The 15,588-nt window shown below is 38.5% G+C and overlaps 1 protein-coding gene across 1 annotated transcript; it reads right to left on the bottom strand.

Annotated features, from left to right (window-relative positions):
- Positions 1-5,499: 5,499 nt before the first annotated feature.
- Positions 5,500-7,237, bottom strand: LOC107299392 (C-type lectin Cal-like). Its single transcript, XM_015828757.1, has 5 exons — positions 7,171-7,237; positions 6,750-6,841; positions 6,178-6,318; positions 5,889-6,003; positions 5,500-5,567 (listed from the first exon to the last, which is right to left on the bottom strand). The coding sequence occupies exons 1-5, from the start codon at positions 7,235-7,237 to the stop codon at positions 5,500-5,502; spliced, it is 483 nt and encodes a 160-aa protein (XP_015684243.1).
- Between the last annotated feature and the right edge of the window lie 8,351 nt (positions 7,238-15,588).

The following is a 15,588-nucleotide window of genomic DNA, read 5'->3' as shown; positions in this document are numbered from 1 at the left end:
CCCTGTTGCTAGTTAGCCAACCAGCAACGGGCATGAAACTGTATGCAGATGGAGAAAGGCAATCACCCTTAATGGGCGATCAATGGTGAAGGGCAATCACCCTTAATGGGCGATGAATGGTGAAGGGCAATCACCCTTAATGGGTGATCAGGATATGCATAGGGGATTAAGGGGGGGGGGAATACAGAGAACACAACAATTTGAGTCTCTTATAATTTTATCTTCACAGCTGCAACATTCTTGGCATGGAAGATGATCATGTCCACATCTTAGCCATGGTCTCTGAGACATTCATCATAGTTCTACTATTGTGGGTAGGAATGGAAGATGGTGAAGACCTGTGGATCAACTGGCAGAACAAGCAAAAAAAAGCTGCTCTATAACAAGTTGTGTAGATCAGTCTCTAAGGCATTCTTGTGGTCTGGAGTGAGAAAACATCTCTAAAGGCAGCTGAACCAATATGATTAGGCCAACAACATAGAATGTAGCAGAAACTGGGGCCTCCCCATATCTTTCTATCACATAACAATCATGAGTCAAACCAACACAATAGAGGTTCATGATCTTCAATAACCCAGAAGACATATTAACTGAACTGAATTGAACTGGTTAGTCTGAAATGAAAGAATGAATGTCAACAAATGAGCTCCATGGTCAATTGGGGATTTGAATCTCTCAATTTATCAGCTTAACGCTAGACTACTGTACCAAGATAAATTGAAACATTTGAATTATGGGAAGAAAAGCAGCAGCTAAAAATTACCAATTTCTGCTACTGCTAGCATCCAAGTGGGATTGTGACTGATGAAACTCACCAAACAGCATTGTCCCATTTGTAACAAGGAGGTTTTGCAGTAATAGAAATAATAGTTCAAAAGAAAGAAAATCTTGAAGGACAGCAGAAAAACTGCAAAGTGGAAGGATGAGAAAATAAAAAAGTGGGAGGAAAGGAAAGGATTAGGGTTGTAAATAACAGAGCTCTGTGTTAAAATTGCACCAAATATGAAATTAATGATGTATCTTTAAAGAGTTTTCTTTTTCCATAAGCACATATTTCTAAGCACATTTACTTAGACTCTTAAACCAAGAATGATATTAGAAGATTTAACTAGCAATGAAAACGTGTCTGTGTTTGTGTGTGTGTCTTTGTGTGTGTGTTCTACCTGATTTTTTTTGGTCATGTTTATGTAGTGTATATTGGAAATGGTTATCCTTTGAGAGCTGTATGCAATGAAATCTCATTTTAATGTATGCTGAATAATGTACACTTAAAGTGACAATGAAGTTATTATTCTATTCCATTCCATTCCATTCCATTCCACTCCATTCCATTGTATTCTTATTTCTGTTCTTATTTCTGTTCTGTTCTGTTCTTATTCCTATACCTATTCCTATTCTGTTCCATTCTTATTGCTATTCTATTCTACTCTACTCTACTCTATTCTATTTTTTATTTCTATTCTATTCTATTCTATTCTATTCTATTCTATTCTATTCTATTCTATTCTATTCTATTCTATTCTATTCTATTCTATTCTAGCCCATTATCACATGATAAGCAATAGAATGTTCATTGCAGAGCCTCAAGCATAAGTATTTATACACTCACCCAGATTCAAGAAGTCTTCCTGGATATTCAGCTTTTCAATGTCATGTTCTCCTGACGCTACTGCTTTTATCTAGCTCACTGTTGGAATCTAGAGGAAACCTGGGATAGAAGTATGAAGTATTTCATTTCCTTGTTGTATAACTATGAGGAAGCTAAGCTGGGGGGGGAGGGCATTTAGAATGAAAGAGTCAAGTCCTGATCTTGAATCCAGCAACAGTTAAAAATCACAAGCAGCAACCAACATCTTTATAATTCAAACAATACAATTTGTTTTGGCACCTACAGGACACTTTAAGGAAATTACAAATATGATCCATTTATTATCATGGATTCTTGTTTGACTGGAGAATTCCCATGGATGTTGATTTAACCAGAAAGTATTGGCATTGCATGCAGTGATTGCTTTATAGCTCTTCCACATCTAGAATTAACATCCTGCCTTAGGGCTGATGTTGCCAGGGGACTAAAAAACAAAGAATTGTGGGTAGAATAGCTGTAGCAATATGTGAAAAGTAGCATGTAATGACATTTGGAGTAATTAGCAGTTTGAAAAAATATCCAGAATCATAAGCAGGAAGAGAACTTGAGTAGGACACTGCAAAGGTTGAAGGTGGATGACATGACAATCCTGCGGACTCTGCTCAAGCAACGCTTATATGCTATGTCCTGGATGGGGGGGAGGGAACTGCCAATAATCTTTTCTGCCATCCTCACCACTCTCTGCACTGCCTTCCTGTCTGATGCAGTAATGCTTCTAAACCAGACTGTAATGCAATGTGACAGGATGCTCTCAATCATCCCTCTGTAGAAAGTGGTAAGGACAGGGGAAGGAAGATGTATTTTTCTCATGCGATGCAGAAAATGCAGGTGCTGCTGTGGCCACTTCACCAGTGTCTCACTGTTGAGCGACCAAGCCAGCCTACTCATTAGCTGCACACCCAGAAATTTGATGCTGCTAACCATCTCCATATTAAATGAAGTAAATGTTGGTCAATCGAGGAGACCTCCAGATTTGTCTACAATTTAGTCTGCGATATGGAATCTTATGCTGTCTACAAAGGTAGCATAAAGACCATGTTGCAGAAGAAGTACTTTTCAATGTGACGATGGAGAACTAGGTACTGATCAATGGTGGTTTGCCTTTGGCCTTCTAAATGTCTTTTCTAAGGCCTTCATGGCTGCTCTATCAAGTTTTAATTTACAGTATATTTCTTGGCTGCTTGTTTTTTTTACTGTTGATGGTTGATCCTAAAAGGCAGCGACTATTCAGCACTGATTTCTCAAAAGTCAGATCTAAATATCCCTTCTCCCTATCTAGCATTTCTTGATTTTTTCTCCCTTTATCACCTCACATTCCCTTTCAGTCAGAATACTGTCAATGACCTTCTTAGCACCTTTACCAAACTAATCTCTCTGTAGCTTTCATAGTTTGCTTTCCAGGTTTTCCCCTTGCATAGGAGAATAATAACAGCAAACAATATTTAATTTATTACATATAGATCATGAAACATTAAATACTGCAACTTTGACAGCCAATCCATCAACAAACCACAAGCATATTTTAACATTTCTCAGTGCTGGAAGGAGCACCTGTATGGGAATAAACGTGAAAACAGAATTCAAACAAAAGTTTCTAATGTCCAGGAAAACAAATTAGATGAGAAAGATGTTCTGACTGTTGTGAGAAGGTTGGGAAATAGTATGAGGCCAGGTAGAAATGGCGTAAGTGAGAAATGTTAAAATATGCTTGTGGTTTGTTGATGGATTGGCTGTCAAAGTTGCAGTATTTAATGTTTCATGATCTATATGTAATAAATTAAATATTGTTTGCTATTCTTATTCTCCTACCCAAGGGGAAAACCTGCAAAGCAAACTATGAAAGCTACAGAGAGATTAGTTTGGTAAAGGTGCTAAGAAGGTCATTGACAGTATTCTGACTGAAAGGGAATGTGAGGTGATAAAGGGAAAAAAAATCAAGAAATGCACTACAGTTTTATATACTAGATAGGGAGAAGGGATATTTAGATTTGACTTTTGAGAAATCAGTGCTGAATAGTCGCTGCCTTTTAGGATCAACCATCAACAGTAAAAAAACAAGCAGTCAAGAAATATACTGTAAATTAAAACTTGATAGAGCAGCCATGAAGGCCTTAGAAAAGACATTTAGAAGGCCAAAGGCAAACCACCATTGACCAGTACCTAGTTCTCCATCGTCACATTAAAAGTACTTCTTCTGCAACATGGTCTTTATGCTACCTTTGTAGACAGCATAAGATTCCATACCGCAGACTAAATTGTAGACAAATCTGGAGGTCTCCTCGATTGACCAACATTTACTTCATTTAATATGGAGATGGTTAGCAGCATCAAATTTCTGGGTGTGCAGCTAATGAGTAGGCTGGCTTGGTCACTCAACAGTGAGATACTGGTGAAGCGGCCACACAACACTTACATTTTCTGCATCGCATGAGAAAAATACATCTTCCTTCCCCTGTCCTTACCACTTTCTATAGAGGGATGATTGAGAGCATCCTGTCATATTGCATTACAGTCTGGTTTGGAAGCATTACTGCATCAGATGGGAAGATATTGCAGAGAGTGGTGAGGATGGCAGAAAAGATTATTGGCAGTTTCCTCCCTTCCATCCAGGACATAGCATATAAGCGTTGCTTGGGCAGGGTCCGCAGGATTGCCTGGGATGCTACACATCCTCTTCATGACCTGTTTTCCTTGTTATCTTCTGGGAGGAGGCATTGTGGTATTCAAAGCAGAACATCCAGATTCAGTCACAGTTTTGTTCCATACAGTATCAACCTTGTGAACTCCCAAGCTTTCTGTTTCTGCTAGGTATTCAAGATGGACAATGATTAATATTTAAATGTATTTATATGTAAGGGTGTAGGTATATACATATGTACCTCATATAGTATGTTTATACGTATGTTAATATGTGTACAATCTTGAGAGCAGGCAACAGAATTTCATTTTTAATGTAATTTACCTACCTACCTACCTACCTACCTACCTACCTACCTACCTACCTATCTATCTATCTATCTATCTATCTATCTATCTATCTATCTATCTATCTATCTATCTATCTATCTATCTATCTATCTATCTATCTATCTATCTATTATATATGAATAGACATCATTCCAAGTAAGATGTAGCCCCCAGGGCCATCTCACCAGTATCATTGAAACTCAGAAAGATGTCAAGTTAAGCTGCATATTGGCTCCACTCCTATTTAGTTTCTGTATTAACTCCATGGTCATCTCCACATCGTGAACTTTCAGTCATCAAAACTTTCTGGAAAACATATCTCTATTCTGGACTATGCAGACAACACAGCAAAACTTTCAAGAACGTTAGTCTTAGAAGAGCACTGAGAGCAGTACTACAAGAAAGACCAGCCATTATCAAGAAAAAAATAAAATCTTTGTCAAAATTTGTGGGACACACAACACATCCGATCAAAGGAAGACCCATGCTTTTAATAGGGTAGATATGCAAAAGAGGGAATTCAGACAGGAAGACCTTGTGATAAATGAGCAACACACATTAGTTGTATACTTTCACAACTGAGCAAAGGGCACAAATGGGCTCTTATCCTCCTTTGCATGTTCTTAATGGGAAGGAAGGTAAATGAACCAAGAATGACAACTTCAGAGAAGATTTGCATTAGAATATTTTTTATTGATATTGCACTTTATGCAAGCCACAAGAAAGGTTCAGAAGAAGAAGGTGACCAAAGGTAATTCTTGTGAGTTGATGTTTTGAAGAAGATGGAAGAGAACTTTATCTCTGTGGAATATGAGGAGGTAATAAGTGGGAAGGCAGCCCGTCACATCAGCATCCTGGGAAGCACTGGGAGAAGCTTGTCATCTTTACAACACATGTTTGCAGATGTAGGCATTGCGTGCATTGCATTGAATGTCATTCCATTGTTTAAAGCCTAAAATGCAAATAAAAAGTATTATTATTTGGGGATGCTTTACTTTTTCCCAAAATGGATAGTCCAGATAAATGAATACAGACATGCAAATACACACAAACATATATGCAAGAAAAAAGCTCGTTTGGGTTTAATTCTGCTTTGTAAATCATTGATCTTTATGACTGTTATTGAGACTTTCATATATTTTATCCTATTATTAAACCTAAGAAATTCTCAGAGGGAGACTATTGGAAAAAGGATAAGATACAAACTTGACAACCGATTGCAAATCCATGTTGTTTAGAATGTCAAAATTTCTTGCATGAGACGTTTGCTTACCTGTGGATCGTCGCAGCTCCACGCAGTGCTCATTGTTGCCATAATTATCTGGTTGGTAGTTCATCCAAGATTTGTAGTTGTAAGTGGATTCATCAGCCCATCTCCACTTCCCGGTCTGTGGAAAGGAAATATGCTTAAAAGAACGTAATTTTTGTGTAAGATTATGAGGAATTGAACGTTTTAGTGGCAAAGTACAGAGCAGGAATCTACAGGATTAAGGTAGGTCAATAAACATTGTGCTACTGCTGGTAGTGATCCATAGGAGCAGAGTTAAGTCAGATGATCTCACCTGACGGACATCATGAAGTCCAATCCAGACATTAGCAAGTTCCCGTTGGTAAGTGGAGATGTGCTCAGCCACCAGGAGCGTCTCTGCTGTGGTAAGGATGGAAGCAAGATGTGCCCCACGGCCATAGCTCTGGCACTCGATCTGAAAAAAGCAAAAAAGGAATATGACGTTCTGTGATCATTTCCCAACTCCGGAATCTGTGAAACTTCCCACATGTTAAATTTTGTAAAATTCTAAATATGATCAATCATTTGTACAATACGATTTGAAGAGATCTTTCAAGTCTTACTAGGAGATGCTAATATTGCACATCAACTTAGTGAAATCCTATATTTGCACTTAAACATGTTTCCTTCCAGCTCAAAATTCAAGAATATCTTCATTTAGAGAGTGTTGGTAACAAACATATAAGTTTCAAAAATAGGAATACAGTGTTATATACTGTATATACAAATTCAGTATTATATTCTGTATCACAGAAAAACCCAATCCATCCATTACCCTATAATCCATTTCCTAAACCTGTAGATCATTCATTACAGAACATGTTGACTATAAGAAAGGCTTCCTACCTCTGCTTCATGCCATGTCAACTTCTGATCAAAATAAGCATAGCAGTTGCCTTGGTTTTGCAGCCATTCCCTGGCACAGGTGTCGGCCTCCACTGCATTGAAAGAGGGTAGTGAAAAAGAAGATTAAAATACAGAGCAATATGTTGCTTATATAAAATCCTGGGAAGAAAAGAAACATCTTGCTAGATTGGCTTGTCTAATTCAACATTTTGTTCACCCAGCGGCCAATTAGGAAAATTCCAGAAGACCCCAAGCATGAAAGGGAGATCTTTCATTATGTGTTTATTATCACTTTGACATCAGTGAGGCCTTTATACTGTAAGATAACAAAACAACTCTTGTTTCCTATAGTTTTGAAAAATGGTGCAGGATATTGAAAGCCAATGATGCACTCCCATGGAAATTTGTCAGAGAAACTCACCTTGAAGGAAAGGACTGGTGAAGAAGATGCCAAGAAGACAAAGGCTGAAGTAGGCAAGGAGACCCATTGTTTGACTGACCTTCAAAGAGAGAAAGAAATACGAAATCGAAAAAATCTATTTGTAGTCTACCACGCATCAACCCGAATATAGAAAGGAACGAAAAATGGCCTTGTTTTAAAAGTTGTTGAGAGGTACCAGGACAAAACTGAGTCATTGTATGAGATAGATAGGTGGCCATATGTCCTATAAATAAATATATCAACCAATCAATCAATCAATCTGGATTTCATTTTGTTTATATTAACACTAAATGAAAATTACTTAGATGGAGAATGGCAACAATTGGGCAACTTTGGTTGATCATAAAATCTAAGCAAGATCAGGCTTGGCTAATTTTTGGATGGGACCTATCAGGAAATTGCAAGATAGCATATGAAGCTGGAAAGTCAAAGAAACATTTGGAAGAGGATAGTGGTGAACCATTTCTCTAAATGACATGGATGAGTCTATGAAGACAGGCTGAGCTACATGGCAGGTTCTATTTGACCTTGACTAATCTGAAAAAGCTATATGGGTTAATAGTTTGAAAGAATAGGAGACCATTAAGTTTCATAAGTGGGAAGGTTAAAAGAAGAAGACAGCAGGAAACCAAATTTTATACTGATCCCAAGAAAAAAATACAGCTGTTATTCAAGGAGAGCTCAATTTTACCTTTTTATAATTTACACCATTCTTCTCCAATATTATCAATTAATGAGGACTGGCAGCAATGGCCTAAAGTGTGTTTTCCCTTCCTTATATTTAAGGCTTCCCAGAAATCCTTGTTCATACTCCTCTATAACTACTTTGCCTGAAAGCCTTTGACAACAAGTCCTTCTATACTTTCTATAGGCTGAGAAAAAGCCCTCTTAGTAAGAATCTTATTTCTTCAGCTACATACCTTGATATGGTCTTCTCTTTCTGAATGGACAGAAGTGGTGGAGAGTCAAGTTGGATCCCTCTCAGATACTCTCTTGCTTTCTGAGCAGTGGCTTTATAGAGCCTAAGACAGATGTGGAGCAACATCAATGACCTGAGTCCTTCAAGGAAATCCTGGTCTGTCCTTTTCACTTTTGCGTAAATGAAGGCCAAAGTAGTAGGAAGTAGCATGTGAGCGCTATCATCAGAATCACTGAAGAAAGGGCATGGTGATTTATTTCAGAATGCACATACAGCTGAAACCATTGCTCTGATTTTGTATCCTTGAGAAAGGATGTCAAATGAGACTGTCAATTGTGCTCTGAATACATTAGTTCATTTTCCTCATTCCATTGACCTTAAATGCCAGAGAGTAGCTTGGCTCAACCCAAGAGTTCCCCAGTCTGTGGCAAAATTCTGGGTTTTGCAATGTCAGAGTAACAGAATAACAGAGTTGGAAGGGACCTTGGAGATCCTCTAGTCCAACCTGCTGCTCAAGGAGGAGACCCTATACCATTTCAGATAAATGCTTGTCCAGTCTCTTCTTAAAAACGTCCAGTGACAGAACATCCACAACTTCTGAAGGCAAACCCTTCCACTGATTAATTGTTCTTACTCTTAAGAAATTTCTCCTTAGTTCTAGGTTGCTTCTCTCCTTGATTAGTTTCCATCCATTGTTGCTTGCCTTTCCTTCTGGTGCTTTGGAAAATAGGTTGACCCCCTTTTCTTTGTGGCAGCCCCTCAAATATTGGAACACTGATATCATGTCACATCTAGTCCTTCTTTTCATTAAATGAGACATACCCAATTCCTGCAATTGTTCTTTGTATGTTTTAGCCTCCAACCCCCTCATAATCTTTGTTGCTCTTCTCTGTACCCTTTCCAGAGTCTAAACATGCTTTTTATATTGTGTTGACCAAAACTGGATGCAGTATTCCAAATATGGTCTTAACCAAGGCATTGTAAAGTGGTACTAACACTGCACATGCTCTTGATTCTTTCCCTCTTTAATGCAGCTTAGGACTGGATTGGCTTTTTTGGTGGCTGCAACTCACTGCTGACTCATGTTTAAGTGGTTGTCTACTAGGACTCCTAGATTCCTAGATCTAGATCCTAGATTTATACAGTTTTAAAAGAGGAATAAGGAAGAACAGGGGGGAATAGAGAACAGAATTCAGGATTATAATAGATTAAGAAGGGAAGACATCTGCATAGCCTTCTATTATTATGAGCTGATTCTTCCACTTAGCTGAAAACTTGTGTTAAGATACACAAGTATAGTAGCTTTAGATGAGTTCCCCTGCTGCCTTGAACACTTAAAAGGAAAAGAGAGGATTCAAATGCACACTGCTGGGAGACCCTTATAAACTTATTGGATGAAACAAGGGAAGCCACTGAGTAGCAGGCAGCCATTTTGATAAAAATGAAGATATGCCAGTATTGTATCCCATTTGAAAAACATGATTGCCTTCCAGCTTCTCTTGGCACAGCACACTATCCTTCTTTGTATGACATTGCTTCTATCTTGCCTATTTAATTTGAAACTCTGAAACTATTCCAGAAACTCAACAAGATATCAGAACGGTGGATAGTAGCAACATAATGCTCAGTTTAGAAAAATGCCCAGCTACTGGAGAAGAAAAAAGGAATATAATGTATGGTAGTATGAGTACAATGTAAGCAACTCTGTATTCCAGTATTTGAGGGGCTGCCACAAAGAAGAGGGGGTCAAATTATTCTCCAAAGCACCAGAGTGCAGGACAAGAAACAATGGTTGGAAACTGATCAAAGAAAGAAGCAACTTGGAATTAAGGAGAAACTTCCTAACAGTGAGGACAATTAACCAGTGGAACAGCTTGCTTTCAGAAATTGTGGGCACTTCATCACTGGAGGTTTTCAGGAAGAGACTAGACAGTCACTTGTCTGAAATGGTATAGGTTCTCCTGCTTAAGCAAGGGGCTGGCTAGAAGACCTCCAAGGTCCCTTCCATATTCTATTCTATTCTGTTCTGTCCTGTCCTGTCCTGTCCTGTCCTGTCCTGTTCTGTTCTGTTTTGTTCCGTTCCATTCTGTTCTGTTCTAACTCTGTTGCTAATCTTAGTCATAATCTCCTCCATTTCATTCATCTGGGCTCTGTCTTTAACAGAACGTACATGTTTGAGTAGAACCAAGTTCATTAATAGTATTTAGGGATACGTTATTAAGGTCAAATGGAAAAGTAAAATTCATGAAGGTAGTTAACTGCTCTAATAGAAAGTCTGCCTCTTGAAAATCTCTGTCTTCCATCTGGGGAAAGGAGAAGAAGGAAGGAAGAACTCTGACCTTTCTGAAAGAAGCTGAGGGGGAAAGGTCAAGGTCATTTCCTCACTTGACACAAAAGAGTATCTTGTAAATCTACAGGACCATCATTGAGACAACGTAAAGCCTGTTCTTACTACTCATCTATCAGCTCAGTGATGGCTGAAATGCCTCACGGCATTTTTCTCACAAGGGTTTCATAGATCCAGAACTATCATGTATTGATGACTCAGAGAAGCTGTAAATCTGGTGAAGTAACCTTAAAGTTCCCCTCAATCATTACTGGGGACTCTTCCAATGAAAGGAAAACAGAACAGGGACCCAAAAAAAGAATAAAGAAGAAATGTCCACCTAATGACTCTTGTGGTATCCAAATGAAGTGTCCAAGGTTCAAATGGCTGGTATTTCAGGTGTTTGGACCATTGGAGAGTGGTGGAATGGAGACGTTAGTAAGATGGAAAGGTTACCAATTCCCATCAAGTAACTCGAATCCAGGTCTAGGCATGCAAGTACAGCTCTCCTTTTGCAAAGCAGTTTAGATATCCTCAACATTTTTAAAGCATCCATTGAGGCCTCAGCTGATTACTGCATTAAATGGTCTAAGCAGACAAATTCATCTTACCTGGTCCACCAACCGTACTTCCTCAAATGAACTTCCAAGAAAATTTCCAAGCTCCCGAATTTTTAGGGAGAATGGGACACACAATGAAGTAACCTATCCCCCATCTGCCTGATCCATATTAGAATCCTTCAGCAAAGCAATATAGGTTAATTCTGAATGGATTAAGTTTCATATGAGGGTCCTTATCCCACATTGCCTCCAGACATTTATTCAGGATTTCTAACTTCACCTTGGAAACATAGCCAGGGTCTAGATATTTTTTAGTTGTTTCATGTAGAGATTAAAAAAAAAACATGAGGAAAAGATATACAGTAGCTGGAGTATCCTGTCTATGGAGATTCTCAGTCATCCAGGTCATGGTTGTCCCAAAGGTGCTTTTTCAGGAGGCAACTGAACTTTCTTGTTTTTCTTTGAAAACATTTTGCTTCTCACCCAAGAAGCTTCTTCAGCTCTGACTGGATGATGGGGAATGGAAGGGTTTATTCTCTTTGCGAACAGCTGGTCATTTGCATTCTTTTAGAGAGCCGTTGAAGCCATTTGGAGGTTTACCTATGTCCTCAGGATCACCCGAGTAGTGTAAATGTGTGTGGTGCCTTCTTGGCTGGAATGTCCTGTTTGAAGAAACCAACTTGCTATGATTTCAAGTCAGGCTCTTATAATCTCAGATCTTTCCAATTCAATGATATTGTTTTTATATGGCCTTGGATACTCCAGAGGATCTTTGATATATTTTGGATGTGAGAGGTTGTGCAGCAACTTTGTCCCATACTCTGGGCTGGTTCTGTTTTAATTTAATGTTTATAGATCTCACTGTAATGAGAAGAGAAATAATATTTAGAGAAATTGAAGTGATGTGGAAGTTGAGACCAATAATTTGGAATTTATCTAACCATGGAAAAAATTGGATTTATTGTGCATTGACTGTAATGGTGGTTTTATTTAATGAGAAGATTCTGGTATCCCTGATTTTATGACTGTAATGGTGGTTTTATTTAATGAGAAGATTCTGGTATCCCTGATTTTATGACTGTAATGGTGGTTTTATTTAATGAGAAGATTCTGGTATCCCTGATTTTAGAGTTTGGATGGATGAGATGTGCTCATTTTCCACTTTCGAACTTGTTTTACTCTAATGTCGAAGCAAATCTGAACAAGGTTATTTCATGCAGTCAAGGATTCATTTATGGTTTCAAAAGTAGAGGGTATTATTTTTCTTCCTGAGATTATAGGCTTTATTCTTTTCTTGTTTTTTTAAAAATTTGCCTACATGTTCTCTTTTTGTGTATAGGTATGTGTTACGTCTGAATGTTCCTTTTTTTGTTTATTTCACCAATACAAATATAGCTTTCTAAATATTTTTAATGAATTGGAGAGATTATCCCCCAACTTAAACGTTCCCCAGATGCAATTCAGGTGACTTCGGTTACTATGGCAGTTTTGTTCTCTGAATCTAGGATGCTACAAAGTTGGAGAAAGGTTGTATGTGTGCACGTGCAGAAGTGATTTGAACAGGTTCCAATCAAATTGATTTAGCTGTGTGATCTATCAGAATCTTTAATTCTAAGTACAGAATATCAAAAGAAAATCAGAATGAGGATGGTGGTAATAATAATAATAATGATGATGATGATGATGATGATGATGATGATATATTAACTTGCCTAAAATTTGTAAAGACGCTGAGCTTTTCAGCTGGAAATCTAACAGCCTGGGTTTGAGATCCCAGCTCCACACAATGGGGTGAGCTTCCATTACTTGCCTCAGCTCCTGCCCAACTAACAGTTAGAAAGCATGAAAATGCAAGTAGATTAACAGGTGGGAAGGTAACAGCATTCCGTGCTCCTCTGGCATGTAGCAAGGCTGGCCACCTGACCATGGAAAATGTCATCGGACAACGTTGGCTCCTTCAGCTAAGAAACAGAGATGAGTACCACTCCTAGGGTTGGACACAATTGACAGGAAAAACTTTTATGTGTATAGCACAACTAAGCCTTCTGAACCAATTGATTAAGATACCACAATCAATAGGGTTAAGAAAAACAAGTAGAGATAGAAGAAGGTTAATTAGGACACATTCTCCCTTTCTTGATGCCCTTGGTAGATCCGACAGTATAACAAAGGGTTTTTCCCAAAGATGCTTTTTCACGAGGCAACTGGACTTTCTTGTTTTCCTTTGAAGATGTTTCGCTTCTCATCCAAGAAGCTTCTTCTGCTCTGACTGGATGGTGGGGAATGGAAAGATTTATATTCCTCACAGACAGCTGTCCATTTGCATTCTTTTAGTTAAAGCTACCTGGAGGCTTATCTGTGTCTTCAGGGTCACCTGAGTAATTCAAATGGGCATGGAGCCAGTTCCAAGAAGGCCCCACACCCATTTGCACTATTCAGGTAACCATGAAGACACAGATAAGCCTCCAGGTAGCTTTAACTAAAAGAATGCAAATGAACAGCTGTCTATGAGGAATATAAATCTTTCCATTCCCCACCATCCAGTCAGAGCTGAAGAAGCTTCTTGGAATGAGAAGCGAAACGTCTTCAAAGAAAAACAAGAAAATCCAGTTGTCTCATGAAAAACCATCTTTGGGATAACTATGATCTGGATGATTGAGAATCTCCATAGACAACATAGGGAGGTGTTTTTTTGAACCATAAACCTTTTCCTGTAAGAGGATTGGAGGATAGAGAATCTTTTTTTTCCAAAATGTGTTTAGCTGTTTCCACAAACTAGGTGGCCTACTATCTGAATCTGATAATTATGTAGTGATATTTTCTCTTATGATTACATCCCTGGATTTCTTTACACAAATAGGTGACTACTTTTCTGGCCAACACTTTCATATTATTCTCAAGTCATGAATGGTTTTGTGGGACTTTTAGCAGGACAATTTCTCTTGAGTTTTTGCTTTGGGGGAGGGAACAGTCAGCGTTCTATTTTCCCTATTTGTGAAGGGTCAAAATTTCACTCCCTCTTCTTGCCAGTAAGGAATGAAACCATCTCTGACTCCTTATGTCCTCCTGTTCAGTGATAGGTATTGAGCTTTGCAGAAGACAAATTTACCTTGGGTAGCAATATGAATTACGATGTAGAGCTTAGTCATCATAGGACAGGAGCAAGCTAAAATAGGTAAACATTTGAGTGATTCATCGGGTAAGGTGTACTGATTGGAAACTACTAAATAGTGAGATTATGCTTCAAGTTCTCTTGAAAACTGCAACATAATTTCTGGAGTCTGACCTGCCCAAATGAGATGCGGGGGGGGGGGGAGTAGTACTACAGAGAAAATTGAGATAATTAAATAAAATCAAGATGGATTCTGAAGAATGACTGTATATGGACAGAACTATCTTGTTTTTCTGGTTAAAGTATGATAATAGCTGGCCATTGTCTTCCTCTGTAATATACTGTATCTTCATTTCCAAGTTCAGTCTATATTACTGATGGCTGCCCATTCAAGTACTAATCACCCTCAAACCTGATTAGTTCCTGAGTTCAGACAGATTGGCTAGATCAGGGGTAGTCAACCTTGGCTCTTTTATGACTCGTGGACTTCAACTCAGGAATTCTGGGAGTTGAAGTCCATGAGTCATAAAAGAGCCAAGGTTGACTACCCCTGGGCTAGATGATAACATTGTTGAGGTTAAATTTTTATCTTCTTTAGTTGGTTTTTAAAGTCTCTATTACTATTAGGCTGACATGCATAGCTTGTAATTCATTTATTACAGTGGTGGGATTCAAATATGTGAACAACCGGTTCTCTGTGTGGATGCCGCTTCCAGAAGTCCATTCTGGGCCTGGGCAACAAAACATTAGCTACCGGTTCTGCTGAACTGATGCGAACTGGCTGAATCCCATGACTGATTTATTATCCGATAAAGAGGGCAACTCACCAAGGCATAAGTGCCCAACAAGATGGCTATGGAAGAGTTCCTTTAATTTTCCAGTTTCTGAATCTCAGCTCGACTTTGTTAGATTTATTTAATTTTAAGTCAAACTAAACGGGAAACTGTCGTGTTGCACTCCAAAGACAATCTTTAGCATCTTTAGAGGCTCGCTAAATATTTATCTGGCACTAGAAATATTGTTAGGGTAAAAAATGGTAGGTGATGGAGACTCTTTCTTTTATTTAACACCATCATAGGAAAAAATGGAAGATAATCTACTCAGTTAACAAATATCTTGCAATAGAAGAAATCTTTGTCAAAGCTTTTGGGTTATCCATTGACCTCAAAATGCAAAATAAAGCAAATTTCCAGATAGAAGGAAAACTCATGATTTTAATAGAGTAGATAGGTAGAAGATGGAACTTGGGCAGGATGACGCATAAATGTACAGGTATAGTACAGGGGGTACCTTGCTCAATAGTAGTAACTGTGAGAGGGACCTCGGAGTCCTAGTGGACAATCACTTAAATATGAGCCAGCAGTGTGCTGCAGCTGCCAAAAAGGCCAACACAGTGCTGGGCTGCATTAACAGAGGGATAGAATCAAGATCACGTGAAGTATTAATACCACTTTACAATGCCTTGGTAAGGCCACACTTG

The sequence above is a fragment of the Protobothrops mucrosquamatus genome, unplaced genomic scaffold (genome assembly GCF_001527695.2).
Source record: "Protobothrops mucrosquamatus isolate PMUCROS unplaced genomic scaffold, P.Mucros_1.0 scaffold4863, whole genome shotgun sequence".
In the NCBI taxonomy this organism is placed as follows: domain Eukaryota; kingdom Metazoa; phylum Chordata; class Lepidosauria; order Squamata; family Viperidae; genus Protobothrops; species Protobothrops mucrosquamatus.
The sequence above is the reverse complement of the archived record's forward strand: the minus strand, read 5'-3'. Positions and strand labels throughout refer to the sequence as shown.